General features: G+C 41.2%; 1 protein-coding gene across 2 annotated transcripts; it reads right to left on the bottom strand.

Moving 5' to 3' along the window:
• Window positions 1-1247: 1247 nt before the first annotated feature.
• ATG4B (autophagy related 4B cysteine peptidase) lies at window positions 1248-20270 on the bottom strand. 2 transcript variants are annotated; one of them, XM_035132790.2, is made up of 13 exons: window positions 20140-20270; window positions 13836-13934; window positions 12944-13015; window positions 10968-11066; window positions 10280-10381; window positions 8256-8328; window positions 7616-7695; window positions 6947-7143; window positions 6590-6668; window positions 5850-5995; window positions 5500-5556; window positions 4265-4358; window positions 1248-2684 (listed from the first exon to the last, which is right to left on the bottom strand). In XM_035132790.2, exons 1-13 carry the CDS (start codon window positions 20147-20149, stop codon window positions 2611-2613), a joined length of 1182 nt encoding a protein of 393 aa, XP_034988681.1. In that variant the 5' UTR covers window positions 20150-20270; the 3' UTR covers window positions 1248-2610. The 2 variants fall into 2 exon arrangements, with proteins under 2 accessions (XP_034988681.1, XP_060130561.1); XM_060274578.1 differs by lacking the exon at window positions 20140-20270 and having other exon boundaries at window positions 11153-13015; window positions 13836-13912.
• Window positions 20271-20412: the final 142 nt, after the last annotated feature.

The raw sequence follows: 20412 nt of genomic DNA, 5'->3' as shown, positions 1-20412 counted from the left end.
AAAAAGCACTAACTAGGCTTTGGGAAGATGGAGGACTCTAGGACCCTGTCTGAGCCCTTACGCTTCATCCCCAGCACCATCCTTGGCAGTGCAAGGGCTCAGTGTTGCCAGGGCTACCAAGGCCTTAAGGACAGCATGCAACCTTCAGGCCTCATGTTTGATTGCTGTGTGTTAGGACATAAGTACCTCATTTTTCTACCCCTCCCACAAGTTAGCCCGTAACCTTGGGATGACATTACACCTTGTATTATATAAGCAGGATCTATCTTCTTTGGTTCTTAGTGAGGTTGCTTACTTCCCAGCAATGCAGAAGGAAACCAGGAGCTTCGCCCCAGACTCAAGTGACTACAAGAGCCCATGTTCAACAAGAGGAGTAAGGCATCTATCAGTGCCGGATCCTGTCCTACTGTATATTTTGTCCTTGTCACAGGGCAAGTAGGGAACCGAGCATGTCCCAGGAGCACCAGTCGCATCGCACAAACTGGTGGGGAAATGCTCTGGCTTCTACAGAGATCGAGCAAGCATTGTCAAGCAGCATGCAAGGAGAGGCCCTGAGGGACTTGATTCTAGATGATCCTCAGGATCCCTTCCAGCTCTAAAATTCTGATTCTATGAAAAGTGCCGCTTTGGCCTCACAAAGCAAGCAGTACCAGAATATGAAGGAGAGAAGTGAGCAGAATGTTTCTCGCCACTCCCGGTTTGATCCTTCAGGAGAAGGGACTCTACCCTATCTTACAGAGCAGGCCAAAAAATTCATGGAATATGTAGCAAACAGCATTTGGTTATAACCCACTTTTCAATTAGTTTTGACATTTCCGACTCGGCAGGGCAGAAGTACCAAAAATACAAAGGTTTCTTTTAACTTGGTTTATTCAGATACAAATTGAAAGCAGTTGATGAATGGAGCACAGCCCCACTTCCTCTGCCTCCTCTCCCTCCAAAAGTCTATGATCAAGAGGAGAGGAGAAACAGCAAGAGAAAGACAGCAAGTTATAACAATGACAAATAAGCATCATGGTTCAGACCTCTGCTTTCTGGCAGCTTTAAGGGGCAACCCAGCCTACTACCTACTACCAGTGGACCAGTTACCCCTAGATGCAGTTACTTTATAGATGGCTATACTACCATCTTTTAGGCTGATAGCACTGCTGATAAATGCAGGAAAAAATGCTTTGTAAACATATTTGACACCTCCAGCATCCGTCAATGAAGTGACTGAATTTCAAAAAGGTGGTCAATACTTTGGGGGGGGGGGGAGTGCCGGGTCCTCTCCAGCCATTCTCATCTCTTCTAAACAAAGGTAGCTCTAATGCTATTTTAAGAGCACAACAGCCACCATTTCCAGCCTAGCTGAGAGCTGATAAATTAACATTTCAAGGCATCCAGAATTTGCTGAGCTTTTCTTTAGAAACTAGTATACCTTACAAGTCACAACATAAAACTGAAAAGCAAGTGAACATCACCACGCAAGAGAAACTTAACCTTGTGTAGTGTATAAACCAGGGAAAGAAAAGGGGGGGGGCAAGCCTCTGGCAATAACCACACCAGGCTTTTAATATCACAATTTTGGCATTAAAGCAAAGCATTTTAAATCCATGTAACAATCTCCAAATTTCATGATCAGAATCTAAAAAAAAAGAGATGGAATCAAGAGAAGGAAGCAGAGGTACTTTCAATTCAAGTGAGCTGGTGGATGTTTCTACCACCACATTTTATTAAATAGCAGCCACCATATTTTTAATATGGAATAGAAAAATACCCAACAAATACAGGTTATATTTAATGAAGCCATATCCTGGTTAACTCGTCAGTTCTTCCTTTTGGATGTACTGTAAATGGCCTCCAAGCCGAAAGAGAGCACTTGTCCAAGCCCTCCCTACTCTCTAGACTGAAAAGTTATATTTTTAATTTTTGACCCATACGTCTTACTGTATCATTTGCTATGCATGATGAGATTCTGTGATTTCTAGAATGACACCATTGGGCAGAGGTATGTGAATTTAAAATGAAGGGCCCTTTTGGAACTTAAAAGCAGTAATACATCTCTGTGGAAGCACTGTATCCAAGATAAATTAAAGCATGAGTAGCAACAGTTGATGCAAATCATCGCGTGAGAGCTTTTACCCCCAATTTACACAGAACACATTCTGCTGGGCTAAAGAGACAGCTATTGGATAGGTGTCTGTATTTTATGCTGGTTTCCACATCAAACTACAAAAAGTGAGACAGAAGCAAATGGGATTTTAAGTTTTCCTTAATAACAGAACTTGTAAGAACCAAGCACTCAGAAGGGCTTTTACTATTCTTGCTCACCCTTTTGACTTGCTAACATAAAAATAATCTTCAGCTCCTAGGAAACACTGCCTCCTTTTCCTGCAGGTACTCTTGCACGGAGAAAGCCTGACTAATTCTATTAAGGCCTTAAATAATGACCCGTTTCTTGATCCCACTGCAAAAAAATCCACTCAGCTCCAAGGCTGCACAGAATGCTGGGGTGGATGGGAGGCAGGGATGTCAACAAGCACCTATGAAAGCTGGTAGCCCTAGGCTCTCCAAGGAGCTCCCCTCCCCCCACAACACAAATTGGCAGAGTTAGCTTCTTATTGTTCTTTAAAGAGATAAGATTTCAAAGTCTTCATCTTCTGAATCAAAGAATCTTTCCAGTCTGTCTGCATCGGAAGAATCTGAAAGGCAAAGAGAGGTGTAATCATAATTAATATACTCCTGGAATTATTTACACCAGCACATATATTTAGATCTATCAAGAAGACTAGGAACGCTACTGGACTGTTTTGGGAACCAGCACATTACAGAAAGTTGCTTGTGCAGGTAAAAGGGGGGGGGACTGATCAGATAACAGGCTCTGATACTGTTATACCTGGGAGAGGTCAATGAATATTGTAATTTTCCTAACTCTGAAGAATGAGAGCATACTAAAGTGCTATGATGCTACGCTCTTTATCCTGAAATAGCTATGTTTGTTCCCTTGCATATCGCACATGATACATACCACACAAAGCACAATACTTTGCTTTGAAAGTGTGAATTAGTGCCTGGACACATTATTAATGACATGTGAGTCTCTTCACCATATTCCCCATATAGGGTAGATACAAAAAAACAACAACATTGCCATGGTGTCTATGATCCAAAGAGAACACGTTCAAGTAGCTGGCAATGAGATTCACCAGGTCCAGCTAATTTAGCAGGTCCAGATTGATAAGAGTGGGCAACAGAAACACATAGATCCTTGTACTGGCAAAAAATGTTTAAAAGTCCCAACAGAAACCACAGAAAATGTTAGTGTACACTAAAAAGCAGAAACTCAAGCAAAGCATGCTCTAATTTTACAAAAAAAATATTAAAAACAAATTTCAAATCAGATCTGATAAGAATTTTTGCAAACCTTTGACAAAATTTAAAGTTTCACAATTTGAAGTTTCACCTCAAAATTCAGATTCTAAATTTGACATCAAAATTAAACGATTTTTGGTTTTTTGACCTACTCAAGAGGATACTTAAGAGTCAGTATTATAATTTACTAAATATTGTATGCTGGTTGTCAAATATTAATTGCTACTGTAAAATTATGTAACGACAATGTTACCAAATCTCCATTAAAATTTGTAGAGAGGAGTTTTGGAGAGGCTGCCAATATGGTGTAGTTGTTCCCTAGGACCTAGCAAACCAGGGTTTACATTTCCATTCAGTCTAGCAGCTCACAGACCTTGAGTTGGTCAACTCTAACCTACTTCACAGGATTGTTGTGAGAGTAACAGCAAGGGGAGACCCACATAAGTCACCTTGAGAAACGGTGGAATATAAATTTAACAACAACAAAAGGGGGATTTGTTACAGTTACAGAGAAAATAGTATATAAAAGTAAACGTTTTTCCACAAGCAGGAATGGTGAAATAAGTAAAGCATTAGTTAACATTTTGCTAGGAGGGAGACCAGTATCACAAGTCTATGCATAATATTTCTGACAACGAGAAATAGGTTGGTCTCCTCATCCCTTCTAATGAAAGAAAGTGTGCCTAAATGGATACTATGTCCCATTTGTCCACATAAGGGATTTCATTTCAGTAGTGATTCTATATGGGGTTAAACATTCCAAAACTGCAACTGAAATGAATAATTTCAGTGGGCTTTCCAATGCCGAATGCCTCATCTAGGATATATACTTTAGAAGAAATAAAAGCTACCACAACAATTATGTAATTGGAGTAACCAAAAAATAAACAGTCAAATAGACAACCATTACCTGGAGTAAGATTCAAAACATCAGGACTAGAGAAGTGTGACGGCTGGTGTTCAACCAGTTCAAACATTGGTAGGGCTCCTCTGATCAGTGACAACTGTTGGACAATAATGGGAAAAGTGTATAACTAGCTGGCAATTCCTCAATCAAGGTATTCTTAGGGTTTACCATAACTTGTTAATGCTGAGCAAAACAGTTCCACAATTTATGGATTTGTATTTTAAAAGCTATTGCTTATTTAATATCATTTTACAGTGAAATGCAAAGCATGTTTACTTCAAAGTAAGTTTGGATGTATTCATTGGGGCTTATTCCCCATTTGGGGCTGATTATTATTGAAAGCTTGCATAGGATTGTAGCCTTTAAAAAAAATCCTAGAAGATGCAAATGATCAATAAATATATTAACAAATATATATTTCAAGGGGAACTTCACAGGAAGAGCAGCAGCCAAAAAAGTTTAAAAAGAGAAGCAGCTGAAACATTTCCCCAGTGAAGTACAACCGGAATGTTCCTCTGCCCCAGGGATGGGGAACTTGTGGCTTCCTCAATGTTGCTGGACTTCCAACTGCCACCAGCCCCCGTCAGCATGGCTAATAGGGAACAGGGTTAAGGGGAGTTGCGTCCAATAACATCTAAAAGACCACAGGTTCCTCATTCCTGACCTATCCTAGATGCTGGTCACATGGCTATTAAGAAAGGCCCTGGTCTCAAAGAAGTCGTGCTAAGATCATATGGTCAACGCATAAAGGTATAGGGACCCCTGACCATTAGGTTGTGACTGACTCTGGGGTTGTGGCACTCATCTTGTGTTATTGGCGGAGGGAGCCAGCGTACAGCTTCCAGGTCATGTGGCCAGCATGACAAAGCCGCTTCTGGCGAACCAGAGCAGCACACGAAAACGCTGTTTGCCTTCCCGCTGTAGCGCTACCTATTTATCTACTTGCACTTTGACGTGCTTTCGAACTACTACCGGTAGGTTGGCATGAACTGGGATCGAGCAAAGGGAGCTCACCCCGTCACAGGGATTCGAACCTGATTGGCAAGCCCTAGGCTCTGTGGTTTAACCCACAGCGCCACCCGTGTCCCTTTTTGGTCAACACATATATTTGCATTAATGCTGATTCTGTTCAAATGTATTAGTCAGTGCCCATCAAAGCTGAATTCACTTCTATAATTTTTTAAAAAAGTTACTTGGGCACATATCCTTTTTTACCAAAAGACTTGCTGTAAACAAACCTTCTTTACTTGCTGGCACCAGTCATTGAAGTCTTCCTCATTGCTGCAGAAGAAGCCCTACAAGGAAAGGCAAAGTTTGCATCGGCTTAATATTAACAGAAAATGCCTTCAAGATCAGCAAGAATCATGTCTCCTGTTCTGTGTAAAGGAATATATATTGGATATGTTTCGAGAAGCAGACACATTTTGAAAGCTAAAAGGTTAGTATAGTATAGCGAGAAGATGGGAGGGAGGCAAGGCAACACCACTGCCCATGTAGGGAGAGGAATCGGCTGGAAACTAATGGAGAGCGGAAAGACAGTAACAGCTGTCTCACAACGTGAAAGTTCACTGCAGGTGCACACACTCACCACTGCAATTGAAGGATCAAGCTCCGCAATGCTCATTCTGCAGGGTGGATGCTGACAGTGGAAACTCTCATCAGGGATGTGGCCGCTCTCCATGGGCTCCACTGCAGGCTGAGTAGTGTGTGGGTCAAGATAGATTAATTCTTCACCTAGACAAAAATAGACGACATAAAAAGGAAATATAATATTAGACTTCCCATGAGAAGAGAACGGATCAAATGTACACTGTTGCTACATTTTGGGAAGATCAGGAATGGGAAAGTCACAGAGGTCTTAAATCATTGCAAAAGGAAACAGTAAAAATTGGTGTAAGATGGTAATGGATGAGCGACCACTCAATTCAGTGCTTTTTTTCAGGGGGTACCCAAGGGCACACAGTACTGGCACCTCTTTTTTGTTATTAAACATTGTGGCACTTACTGATCAACTTCATGGTGAGTATCAGCACTTCTTTTTTGTTTATTTGTTTAAAAGCGTGACACTTACTGTAACAACTTCATGGTGAGTTCTGGCACCTATTTTTCTAGGGTGGGGGGAAGCACTGACTCTATTTCTCAACAATTAATACTTTATCTAAACCAAAATTATACACAAAGATTTGTTATTTAGCAAAGCACTCTTCTTTAATGGCAAGGCATCCCATGTGACATGGCAATGTGCACCTGATAAAGTTGCTCCCTTGGTAGGCTTATAGCTGTACTCCCAAAATTTAGCTAGGTAATCCACTGGTGACAGTTACTCACCTACATATCCAATGAAATAATGAGCACTATTAGGTTTTCCTCCAATGACTCCTAAGGACTGAGGCATCATAAAACAGTGCTGGAAAACAGACAGGCAATGAGTCACATTTCAGCTGGCATAAACTGGAAAATCTACCCAAGTAAAGAACAATCTGTGTTTAGAAACAGACACATGCTGGCCTGCAGATTATTCAGGAAAAGGCAGCAGAACAGCCATTTTTAGAACAAATGATCTGCCACAAGGGAGGACCACCACAGTGCACAAGATTTGCAAGGAGCAAGGTAATTGTCAGCATAATTTAGGCATGTCTACTAATAAACGAGTTCTGCTCTCAGGTAAGTAATTTCCCCCTCTACCTTCAGTGTTTCAATGTAGGCTTCATTGATGTCTGTGAGACCAAGGCGGAGAGGTATCAGGAGCACCAAAGGTTTCCAGGACAATAGCCTGTCCATACATTCTGCTCCATCTGGATAACCATTGGAAAGCGAGTCTGATTCTGCAGCAGGAAATGCTGCAGCCCCAGGACATGGACAGCTGAGCTTGCACAGCCTTCCTATGAAGAGATAAATCATAAGCAGAAACACTTTCAGCAAAAGTCTCAAATAGCTGCCCAAAAAACCATCCTTTGTGTTCATAGAATCTAAGAGTCGGGGCACCAACAATAGGACCTAAACTTCCTCCAAGCACAATATGAAAGCACTCAAGAAGATTTCTGCTCTTGTCCTATTTCAGGCACCCACCTCTAACATGCCCCACCTAGAATTAGTCAGCGGTCAGATATTTGTAAAAGTTCTTTCCCCTCTTTAAAGGAAGTGCCCTTGTTCATGGTTAAGAATCAGTTTCACTTTACAATCTGAAATGATGAAAGTTAATTTTACTCATTTGGCTTTTCTGGTTGGGTTCTGAAGCACATCCCCATGAGAGTCAGGAAGCATTGCTGTAACAGACACTCCACAGTTCCATTCCACTCCATATAGATTTATTTCATCAAAAAGACAACACAGCCCCACAAAGGAAACACTTACTAATTTCCTCCATCACAACAGTATTGTCCATGGCTATGTGCACTGCCAAGGAGCTCCATGTATCAAAAGTGGCAAGTTTTCTAGAAGGAAGAGAACAATAAGAAAGTTAGAGGCAAATGCATTAGAGAAAGGAGAAGCTGCCACTACATCAGGGGTTTAGAACACTTTGGAAATCCAGGTTGCTACCCGGTGGTAGTCATGTAGCAAATATGGTGTCCCAAGCCTTATTTTTCATATTATTTTAGCGAGCAAATTTTTGCAGCTCTTATTTCACAGATGTTTCCCATGTGTTAAAATACAAACATCATGGTAAAAGGTCAGAGATGAGACATGGTCTAGGCTGGCCTTCTAATAACCAGTGAAGCAGAATATCTACTTAGTGCTATCTGCCTTCCCCATAGACTCTTTACTTATATGGACGCCTAACCTCAATCACCCCTTTCACTAACTCAATACAAAATGCATATTGTGATATTGTGTAAGTCAGAACTGCATATATGTGTGTTGATTTGGAGAAATGTTTTCTAATCATTCGATCCAAAGCAAATGATTCTATTTTTTAGCACAGTAACAGTTACTAAGAGTTTTGTGTACTAAAAAATAATAATACCCAAGACAGTTGGATTCACTGAGCACTTACTTGAGTACTTGTGCAACTGTGTTTGGTCCATACCACTGGCCTATGGATTTTCCCTCTCCAACTCCCATCTGGGCTGCAACAGCAAACAGCAAACAAACCATAATTGGTCCATAATTTCAGCCAAGGCTCTTTCTGAAACACTATGGGTACTTAAATTAGTTAGCAGATACTTAGATTTTGCTACCTCTCTGGAGCCAAAGGCCTGTGAAATAATTGCAAAATGTTTCAAGCAACATACTCCTCAAAGAAGGCATATTAGAAGGCTTAGGAAAAGCGTTCTAATCACTATTGAAATGATTTAGGTATTAAAAAGTGGGGGAGAAATGCTCATGCTCCTTAATGCACAAGACGTCTCCAGAAGCATCAAGGAAAGTACCAAAAATGTGCTTCCAGGTGGACAGCCGTATTAATCTGACAAAGTTTTTGTTGTTGGAAAAAACATTCTGTTCACCAGATTTTGAGAGATGCCAAGAACCCACAGCTCTCCTTAAATGATATTGCAGCTGCTTGACATATTTGGAGACCAGGGCTATAACATGTTTCCTGCCTTCTCCATTTATCCTTAAGAATACATTTCTGCACCTTAGCTTTGAAAGCATTAAAACTTCTGTGTTTGCTACGTATGTTTGGGTGGTGCCAATCAAGCAGTCCTCAAAAATCTTAGAACGTGCCGAACACACAAAATCCATTGACTCTGTTTAACTGCTTGACCTTAGCCAAGCATATGAATAGCCTTTGACAGTCACACTGTCTGTTTTTCTTATCCTAATTATTTTCAGGAGTCTTATTTACTTGGATAAATTAGTATAGGACCACAGCATCAGCAGACCTAACTCAGTGGGATTTACTTCTCAGTAAGCATGCATAGTATCAGACTGCTCGTTATGCTAAAACCAGGATTTTAATTTAATTGTGATTCCTAATGAAGTTGAGAGTGCCTAGTCGAGAGATGATCACTAAATATGGAGGAGGTCCATCCATCCAAAAGTGGATTCACAAGACCATTTAGGTAATATATACAGCTGCCAGAGACAGACTCACAAGGGACTTTGTCTAGTGAAAACATTCAGCAAGAGTTCAGCTCTGGCACCAGATATAAAACACACAGTTTTTTAAAAAATATATATACCATTGTCTTCATTTGTTTGTTTGTGAGCAGGACAATATCAGGGTAATATCAAAGGTCAAACCACAGTGGACTTTTAAAAAATTTAAAACAAATAGATTTCTAATGGCTCCCTAGTAATTTGATTGCTCGGCGTAGGAGAAGCATAAAGATTATGAATAGAAGGCTATTCAGGAAAGTCTCACTGGGCTTCACTTTGTGCGCATTTCACCCCACATTCTGTGAAGCAGATGTGCCAGGAGATCTTGTTTGAAAGAAAGAAAGTTGAAGGTCTATCTCACTGTACAGTAGCCTACTCTGCAGAGCAAAATCCCTTGATTAGAGCCTTCTTCTCTGGGACAAGATTTAGAATAGGAAATGAAAAAAGTCTAATTGCATGGGCTCTAGTGTTGTCCACATGAGCTACAAAGGAAAAAAAAAAGGTAACTCACTGACAAGTAAGGCTTCAGGAACAATTCTATGCACCTGGTAGAAAGTCCCACTGAGCCCAATGGTGTTTACTTCTGAGGAGATATGTATAGGACTGCAATATTATAGAAATAAGCATCATTCTGAAATGGCCCACATCTAGATCACCTAGTTCCATAAAATGTGAAATCTGAATCACCTCCATCATTATGTTTCCTCCTCCTCCAAAACTCACATAATGACCTTTCTTTCTGAACAGCACAAACAACATATGTTGTTTTGTTCATTTGCAGCAACAGCAACAGATGCTTTGAATATACCATTGTCCTCATTAGTTGGTATGAGTTTACTATGTGAGCACAGTCCATATTCTTAGTATATAGTTAACAGTGCAATTTATAAGTAGTTTCCCTCAAAAAAAAAAAGAAAAACCGGGAACTCCTTACTGCAAGGAAGGCATAGAAACAAGAGCATAGGTAATCCATCTTACCTATTTGGTGGATTGAGTAGTAGCTGTCTTTTTTGTCAATGAAGGCATTGAGAACATTGTAATAGTTTTCCATTTGCTTCTTCCCTTTCACCCACCTCCAATCTGAGATACAGAAGATCTAATCAATATTCCCAACTCCACACATTATTTGTTTTCACAACATCACAAAAAAATGACAAAGAATATTGAAGACTATAATCCCGAACTAACAAACAAAACCATCTGGCAAAGAAAAGGAAAGCAAAATCAACAATTTACTTTCCAGTCTGGTCTCATGAATAGCGAAAGACACCTCAGTCTTGTTTTAACACCCTCCAGTTGAGTGTTTACTCGCATTCCTGTCATGTAGCACTAACAGTATCGATTTATTCTTACTGTGACAAATCCATGCTCAAAAAACACTTCGCACTGCAAGGAGCAAGCAAGTTGACCCACCACCAAAATAACTGTAGGTTAGCATGTCCCTTGTGAATTGCACTTTTACCCAACATTATACCTATTATGAAGGAGGTGGTGCTACTGAGGATGAACTGGCATATTTTATTAAGGGACAGCTTTATTGTCCAGTTCTTCACAGTTAAATACAGTTTTTAAAAGGCCCTTTTGTTATCTGAACACACAAACATATCACATTGTCACAGTACCATATTCATTTGGTTTTTTTTTGGGGGGGGGGGATTTGACTTACCTCTGCCTAAGTGCCTGCAAACCAAGGCCTGAGCAAAGATCATCTGACCACACCTTAACATGCAGCCCCAGCCAGTGTCAGATGTAGGACCTGTTCCCCCTGCAACCAAAAAGAAAGAACAGAAACCAACCATATTGGCACAGGTGGCATATGTGGTGTGAAGCAATGTGATTTTTGCTGTATACCTGAGCAGGCATAGGTTGGAAAGCCCAGAAACCCGGCTACGGCTGTAATCCTATTTACATTTGTTGGGGTTAAGACCCACTGAACACAGTATGACTTATTTCTGCATTGGCATTCATAGGACTGCACTGTATCATATTGGTCTTCTCTTCAGCTCAGAAAAATAAATGCAAAAATTAGAGGAAGTAAAATATATTTATGTAACACACATATACACATTTTTTATTGCATTGAACCTGGATTACACATAGTATTGGGGGGGGGGGGAAGCTACAGATATTTTGTAGACATTATAAGAAGAAAACCTCTAAGTATACAAACTGAATCTCCCAATCCCCCATGGTCATAACTTGGGAGAAGGGGAATGACCCTAATTCAGTGTTAGAAACAGAGATATGAAAGCTAGGAGCTAAATGGCACCTTAAACCTAGGTTATAGGCGCAACAACAGAATGTCTAGGCATTCTTTTTTATAACAAGAATACAAAGCTGAAAATGAATGAACGGCAGATAAAGTATTATGCTCATTTTTCGCATGGTCTAGTCCTTCTCCTGCCCACCCCCCCTAATATTCTTAAGAGGGTCTCTTCTCCAGTCTTCAGAGAGTAGCTGGAAGTAAGGGAGACAGAAAAAGGTCATCCTTCTCTTCCACTCTGCAGTTTTCATCTGAAATCTTAGGTGCAGTACTGCACCCAGAGCTCAGAAACTGCTCACACTGATGACAGTCCCAGTCGCAAAATGTGCCTAAAACAATGGGAGTTTCGCACACTGCCCTAATTCAGTGGTTGAATATATTTATATGCAGAGGGTCCCAGAATCAATCCATGGTATCTCCTGGTAGAGCTGGGAATGTCCTCTGTCTGGAACACACTACACTGCCAATCAGTGTAGACATTAGTGAGCTTAGATAGACCAAAGGTCTGACTCAGTATAATGCTTTCCATGTAACCCTAACCCTATAAGAAAACATTAATTTCCACCTATACTTTTAATTATTATTTTTAACACCTTAAAAACAGAGTGGGGTGTCACCTTCTTGAAAATTCTCTCCATCCTCAGCATTCTTTAGAACAGGCACCCCCAAACTTCGGCCCTCCAGATGTTTTGGACTACAATTCCCATCTTACCCGACCACTGGTCCTGTTAGCTAAGGATCATGGGAGTTGTAGGCCAAAACATCTGGAGGGCCGCAGTTTGGGATGCCTGCTTTAGAACTATCAACTTTGGCTTCCAGAGCATTTTTTTAATCCAATAGCAATGTTATTGAAAGTAACATATTGTCAAATTGTCTTAACTAATATAAGCTATTTTCCTCTTTTGCCAGTCCAGTATTGATCTATTTCATATTTCTTTTCATCTCTAATCCACCTTTCACCCAACAAGTGATCCCAGGGTATGGATATACAGATATGCAACAAGTAAATTATTCTGGGAATAGGCTTCTAAGCACCATACACCCGCCCACCAAAACAAGTTTCCTTTGTATTCTTCAACTTATGTGTTTTTTTGGTGTTTCCTGTTTTCAAGGTGGGAGCCCGTTTCCTTTTTCTATGAATACCAGAAATAGAATCAAATGTCGCATCAGAACAGAGGAATAAGCAAAGTTGCTTTCCGGAACCTAGCAGAACAACATGATTCTGCGCCACCCTCCAATGAGCAGAACATGGCTTTCAGATTTTGCACAACTCAACACATGATCCCTGCTGTCATCATTGGGCTAAAGGGCAATTGGGTACTAAGAAATAAACCAGCTTCATTTATGGTGTAACATAGTGAATGAACTCTCCTACTTACCAATGGCTGGAAAGCTTTTTCTGTATGTGAACCAAAGACGAGAGGTCACGTCTAACAGGATCTCCTCTTTCTCTAAAGAAGTGAAAACACCAAATGTCATTTTTTTTCCCTGGAGGTGCGTTGACATTGTGCTGATTCAGTGGTTCCTTTTAGGGAGGTTTAGGAACCCAGGTGGCGCTGTGGGCTAAACCACTGAGCCTAGGGCTTGCTGATCAGAAGGTCGGCGGTTCGAATCCCTGCAACGGGGTGAGCTCCCGTTGCTCGGTCCCAGCTCCTGCCAACCTAGCAGTTCGAAAGCACATCAAAAAGTGCAAGTAGATAAATAGGGACCGCTACAGCGGGAAGGTAAACGGCGTTTCCGTGCGCTGCTCTGGTTCACCAGAAGCAGCTTTGTCATGCTGGCCACATGACCTGGAAGCTGACTGCAGACAAAGCCGGCTCCCTCGGCCTATAGAGCGAGATGAGCGCCGCAACCCCAGAGTCGGACACGACTGGACCTGATGGTCAGGAGCCCTTTAGGAACCTTTTAGGTTCATCAGCTCTCTGGACTACAGACCACGAAAGGTACAAGACAACTAAGCCAAGACTATTACAGTATGCATGTGGGAGAATACACATGAACATTTCATCTTTTATTGGGAGCTCATTCTCTCTTTATTTTAGCCTTTAGATTCCAGAGCCTAAGCTCATTCAGGAAAATGGGGAAGGAGGGTGGACTGCACATCTGTATTTGAATGATTACTTCTCTCTCTCTGAATATTCAATGGAGGTGGTTAAGAAGGAAAAAGAGAAAGGCAAGCTGTTAAATCAAAGCCACAAACATACACTCCAAACCTTCAAAATGAAGAGTTAGCCACACAGCTGACTGGAGTATTTATAGCCCTTCAAATACCTGTTAATACACTATATTTTCTCCCCAGGATCCAAACAGGCTCTTTGGTTTCCGGGAAGTCTTCATACTCAAACCTGAGAGTATCGTACGTGAGAGTAGCTGTTCAAAAACAAAAATACACAAGACCGTCACTAATCTTTTGAGGCTTTTGTCCCTACATGTGAGGATCAGCATGTAGCTAAGGTTTGGAGATTATACCTACCATATTTTTGCAATGCAGTTTCCTCACTCAAAGAGGTATTAAAATGAATTTTTAAAACGTGTGGTTTCAGATAAAATGCACATTTCTATATGTATTTTGGGAGAAAATAAGTTCAAAAATCCATATTTTAATGTGCATTTTCATACAGATTTTAAAAAAGCACCATACTAACATACGGTAGAAAAGAATGGATTGATAAATGCACGCTTATGAACTGTTCTGCCCATCACCAATTTTAAAACCTCAACATTTCATTTCTTCCTTTTCCAGCGTATGTAGACACAAGACAAGGCAATAGTGGGGGTGGCCTCATCACCATTATTCATACCCAAACACACAGGGAAAAAACCAGTAGCCAATTTGTGAACAACATGACACACATTGCTCCATGTCAAGCTGAATTTTCTGTTCAGTGTCTGCCAAGATAGATACTCTGCTGGAATCCAGCCACTTACTGGATGCATCTAGATTCTTTCATTGTACGTTCTCAAGTGGTTTTCAACCAGTGGGTCACACCAAGGCCACCACCTGCACTTTTTTCAGTTTCAGGTTTTTTTAGAGAAAGAACAATAAAGATATGAGGAGCAACAGAAGATAAGGGAACAGAGCAAGAACTCTGGGAAAAAGCTGAAGGCTACAACTTTCCTTGAGTTGGTCAAGAGGAATTGTATGCAATTTTCAAAATTTACACTCCTCATAATCCCCTGACGTAACCTTCAGGGATTTAGGCTGCAAGGAAGACTCCCTCATCCCCAGAAATGCTATTTCACTCCCAATTTACAGATTAGGAACCCGTCTTACATTTCACTTTTATTGGGAGCAAAATAGACACTCCAACACTTATTCCACGCTGCACTGCCAGAGGGCTTTCTTAGCAATGGTGCCCTGGTGGTGGAACATTCTTCTCTTGAAGCTTGGCTGGTGTTTACTTTGCCTGTTTTGTGGTACCAGCTGAAGACAGAACTCTTCCTCTAAGTAGTGGTTCCCAAATGTTTTCGCGCCACCGCCGCCCCCCCGATCTTAAAACTCCTCTCGTGTCCCTTATCCCGTAAAAAGCATTATTCAGAATAGCAGTTTACACGACCCACTAAAGAAGATACTCACACCATAAAATTCAAAACAGTAACAACTGTACATTTATTCAAAATCCAATTCAAAATATATCATTTAATTAAGTCAGCAAAATTGATGACCCTGATCAAAAGATACCAGCTTTTCAAAGTCTGAGAGTCATTTACGCCTGCAGTGCCCCTGCCTCTTGTGCTCCCCCCAGGTAATCCCACTGCTCTCCCGGGTAGAATCATAGAATCGTAGAGTTGGAAGAGGCCACAAGGGCCATCCAGTCCAACCCCCTGCCGAGCAGGAAACACCATCAAAGCATTCTTGACATATGCCTGTCAAGCCTCTGCTTAAAGACCTCCAAAGAAGGAGACTCCACCACACTCCTTGGTAGCAAATCCCACTGCCGAACAGCTCTTACTGTCAGGAAGTTCTTTCTAATGTTTAGGTAGGTACTATCTACCAGAGGCACTGCCTTGCACTTAAGATTGAGAGGGCCCAGCGCACATTGCAAGTGTGTGACATCATGCACACAATGTTGCATTGACAGGAGAAGGCAGAGCCCAGTGCAGCATGGCTTCCTTTCTCATGCTCAGGAGGAACCAGCCATGCTCGGCTCATCACTCGGCCTCCTCTACCCCCTCAGCATTGAGGGGGCCCGGCCCCCTGCCAGCTGATATTGAGGGAGCTGAAAACACTTCCAAAACCCCTAGGAGTTGGCATGCCTGCCACCCACTTTGAGAACCACTTGTCTAAGCCACCTGAGTATATTGGGGTTTACATGAGAGATGGACCTGTTTAAATGTTTTCAACTGTATTTTACTGACATATTGTATTTTATATTGTTGCAGCCTGGGATCAAATGTGACGAGGGGCAGGAAATAAATCTGATAAACAAATATGTAACCTTTCCCCAATTTACTCATATCTGCAACAGTAAAAGTAACGTGATGACCAAGTAGCAGGAGGCTGAAATCTATAAAAAGAGAAAATTCTAGGCCTCTTTAGCAACACCAAAGGAACCATACAGCCCTTTCCTAGGAATCTGAATCAACATGAACAAATAAAGGTTCTGAAGCCAATATGCACCTCAATGTCACATCTTTCTCTCCTTGACCTTCTTCATTTTGTGTAGTCCAACAATCAATAGATCTCCAGATCATACATTCAGTTCAAATTTCACATGCTCTGCAGCCTCACCTTAGAGGGCATCATGCCCCACTGCTAGTTTATTATATTCTGTTCCCAGACAGTGAGGATGCTCAAGTCACATATCAATAATTCCTCTGCATTAAAATGTTTCAATATCAAGATTGATATATATTATAAACCACATGATGCAGTGGTCAAGAAGTTAGTATGATGATAAGCAGCAGAAAGATGCCCCCAGCATACACAGGCACATGGTTTTTTAGACTATTAGCCTGTTGTGCCAGCTGCAGTATCTTTCATCTGTTGACTTCTATAGGGCTGCTCTGGAACAAATAACTTCTGGCAACCTTACCAAGTGTACAATACAAGGAAAAACTCTTGTCAATTATCTGTGGCAAGAAGGTGTCAGAAAAGCAATCAAAAGGACTCAACTATACATAGAAAGCTAAAGATCATCTAGGAGATCTCTAGGAGATGGCAGCCTGCTGCTGCTGATTATATTTATTTTATTCCCCCCCCCAAAAAAAATTAGAATATTTGGGCGGGAAATAAATTAAATATAATTATTTGATTTATTTTGCAATGAACACATTGACATCCATAAAAGGGAGGGTAAAAATCCCCCCTCCTCTCACCAGAAGCCACGTAAGTATTATTACTTCTATTCTATTGTATGATCTTCACTCATGTTTGTTTACTATCTATTTTTGTTATTCCTTCAACTGGCACCTCATATATTATATCACCATACTTTCTTTCATCCAAAGGAGATAGGACTCTCACAAACATAGTTTTAACAAAGTGGAGGCAATCAGGAAGTCCAGATTTGTAGTGATGCAGTCAACATAGTTTTCTCTATTCTGGACATATTATTTTATTATTATTGGACGTTTTTAATGTTTGATGTTTTAGCATATTTTCATTATTCTGTTAGGAGGTGCCCAGAGTGGCTGGGGGAAACCCAGTCAGATGGGCAGCATACAAATAATAAAATTAGTAGTAGTAGTAAATGGTCACAAACCGGCAAAGAAAGCATCCAGTTTAACACCCCCCCCCCAATCAATATTTGTTGTTTTCACAAAAGTGACTCAAAACAAAGAGATGCCATCTTATCAGGAAGGGTGTTCCACACAGTGCCAGAACTGGATATTTAATATGGCAGCACCTACCCTTTGGAAATCCCTCCCATTACACATCTGACAGGCAGAGTCTCCATTGTCTTTTTGGCAGCTGTCTTTTCAACACTCTTTCAACAAGCTTTCTAAGCAGAGATTTTTAGCCAAGTTAGTAACTGAATTTATTTTATCCCAGCCAGTATCTGAATTTATTTGAAATTGTTTTATATATGCAATTGTTTTAACTGTTTTTATTGTTTTGTGAAATCGCTTCAATAAGTTTCATAGGAAGCAAATCCAAAAATAAATAAATTACACAGGCCAATTATCACCATTATAGGCTATTCATGCACAGTTATTTTTACTGGTCAAAGCAGGAGAGGTTTACATCACCTATCCAGACACAGCCATCATTTTTACAGACAAATGATTCTATATTACATGTCAAAGGAAGGACAAGAAATGAAATATAACGAGGAACTGCCATTACACTCTGGGAAATGGTACATCATTCTCACAACTGTCTGTGAACCAAGGCATTATGAAAAAACTCAAAACCACTTGTTCTATCTGCTTTCCAACTTCCACAGCTAGAATGGCCAGGCTTGATAAAGAATGGCCATTGTTAAGACTCTTAGTAATGACAAAATCTTATTCATGTCTCAATGATTATAGTCAAAGATCAGCACAAAATAAACCTCAATTACTGAGCCGTCACTTCACTAGCTCAAGAGCAACTTCTTGGGCAACTGATCCTTAGCAAACAATGTTAAAATAAAGTGTTTATCATAGTGCCAGTTACAAGAAAGTAAACAAATTATTGGTTAGTGTTAAGGCACTGGAGATAAGCCCCAACTCTTGTATGTCAAAATGTGACTGGGATGAAATTGGGGAAAATCTTTAAAAAACTAACCACCACCAAACCCACAAACAAAAAGGCCCCAGGGTGACCTTTTGCATGACTTCAGCATGTGACCAACCAACAGAAAACAGAAGAGCAAAACTGTATATAACAACAACAACAACAACCTTCTATAGGTGGCCAGTAGGTGCAGTGGCTAGAGTGTTGAATATGAGAAACCCAATAAGAGCCAAAGTAGTCATGACATTATTACCACCATCAACCCTTTTATGGCTGTTTGCCTGTTTAAAAAATAGCTTGCACACAATACACACCCAGCTGGACTGAACCATGGCATGGAACAAAGGGTGACTCTATGCCTTTGCCACACTATAGTCCTGAAACAGCTCTCACACACCAGGTACACAGACACAGACACACCAGGACAAAATGTGTTAATACTTTGGTCTTTAGCTGTAAAGCTCACTCTGTAGTGCTGGACAGAATACTATTTTTTAGAGTACCCCATTTCACAGGGCTTCTGGGAGACCACTCTGAACTCCTGAGAGAACAGGCAGGATACAAATGTAATTTTTAAAAATGTGGCTGACATCAAATACAAAGCAAGTAAAAACCATCAATTTGATCTGAACTAGGAATCTTCTTCCCCAAGACAAGGGATCACATACACAATTCTGAGTTGCCCTCAAGCATTCGGGCTGAAGGAAACAGGTTACCTGCAATCAAATGATTCTAATATTGCAACTAATTCTAATTATTTTCACTTCATATGGCTTGATCAAAATTCCAAAATATAGGGCTGCCATGAAGCTGTGGTGTGGTGAAGTAAAGAGCATATATTTTTGTAGGGCATTTGTGTAGTTTTAGGAGCCATACATTTATTTCATACCATGATGGATTCAGAACAACTGATTACTACATGACAGTTGATCAGCAGGGGTATGCCAGTAGGGGGTGAAAGAGAATACTGTGCATTTCTGTCAGACATGAATGATCAGTTATCTGGGAGGCACCTAGGGGCATTCAACAAAGTTCAGTAGGGCACAGATTTAAGAATGTGTGTGTACTGCTTAAGTTATCTCATTTAGGGCGAAAACCCTAAGAACCTCAGTTCTTGATTATCATATGTTTTCCCACCTACTGGGGAAGTTCAAGGAGGCGATGAAGAATAAGGGAGTAACTTGATTCGCTAGCTTATTCTTTACTATCCTCACAGTTTTTCCATGTTAGTTGTAGCACTTTGACAAAGTATTATAACCAGCTGTCATGCAGCCGCACTGTCCCACAATGCCCCAAGGAGAATCCACTGCAGCAACACGTCGGGGAGCAAAAAAACGAAAACACACTTTCAGTTCACAAGGCCTCACACACAAACTTCACCAACCCCTACTAATTCCCAAGTTCTTGTCAACTTCATAAAACTTTTAACCCAGGCATATTTCACTAGGTCACAGCACCCACCGGTGATAAAGCGTCGGCACTGTGGACTGAAAACACCACTCTCTGCTAATGCCAGGAAGACAAAAAACATGCTGGCTTTGGCAGGGAATGCATAAATAGCATACAATGCCATAGCAAGCTGTGTGTCTATTACGGAAAAGAGACCGGGAGGCGAAGTACCACGTTTGCCTGACTCCTTTTAACAACTTTACCCAATGACCTCTTCTATAAAGGAAGTGTGTTCCCCTCTCATTTTTTAAGACACGATCTCTTGTGTCCCCTTCCCTCTCCCCACTCTTTGAACGACCCTCTCCCTAGCCCGTCCCGCAACACCAGCGTCTCCTGAAAAACAGACCGATCCTCCACCCTTTTACACCCCAATTACCCTGAGCCACAAACATAAACAAAGCCCCCCTCCGCCGGCCCCCAAATAGCCTCCCCATTGCAGTAACCCAGACATTTCCCTTCTCTCACCCGCGTCCATTCTGCCCCCGCTCAAGATTCAGGGGCGACCACGGCTGTCTCCTTACAGAAACAGACCACCACAACGGCGCACTCTAACCTACTCGCCTCGACTGTCCGACTCTCGCCCAATCGCGTAGCTTTTCGCAGCCCATCTGAGTGGCGGATAGGTTCGCTGAAGAGGTCAGCAAGCTCTTCTGCACCGCATCGCTTCCTCCTGATTCTAGGGAGGCGCCATCTTGCTGTACGGAAAGGGTGACTCTGCCAAACGGGCTCCTTTAGGTC

Source organism: Zootoca vivipara, chromosome 5, assembly GCF_963506605.1.
Source record: "Zootoca vivipara chromosome 5, rZooViv1.1, whole genome shotgun sequence".
Classification (NCBI taxonomy): domain Eukaryota; kingdom Metazoa; phylum Chordata; class Lepidosauria; order Squamata; family Lacertidae; genus Zootoca; species Zootoca vivipara.
This window is presented reverse-complemented; position numbering and strand designations above follow the sequence as displayed.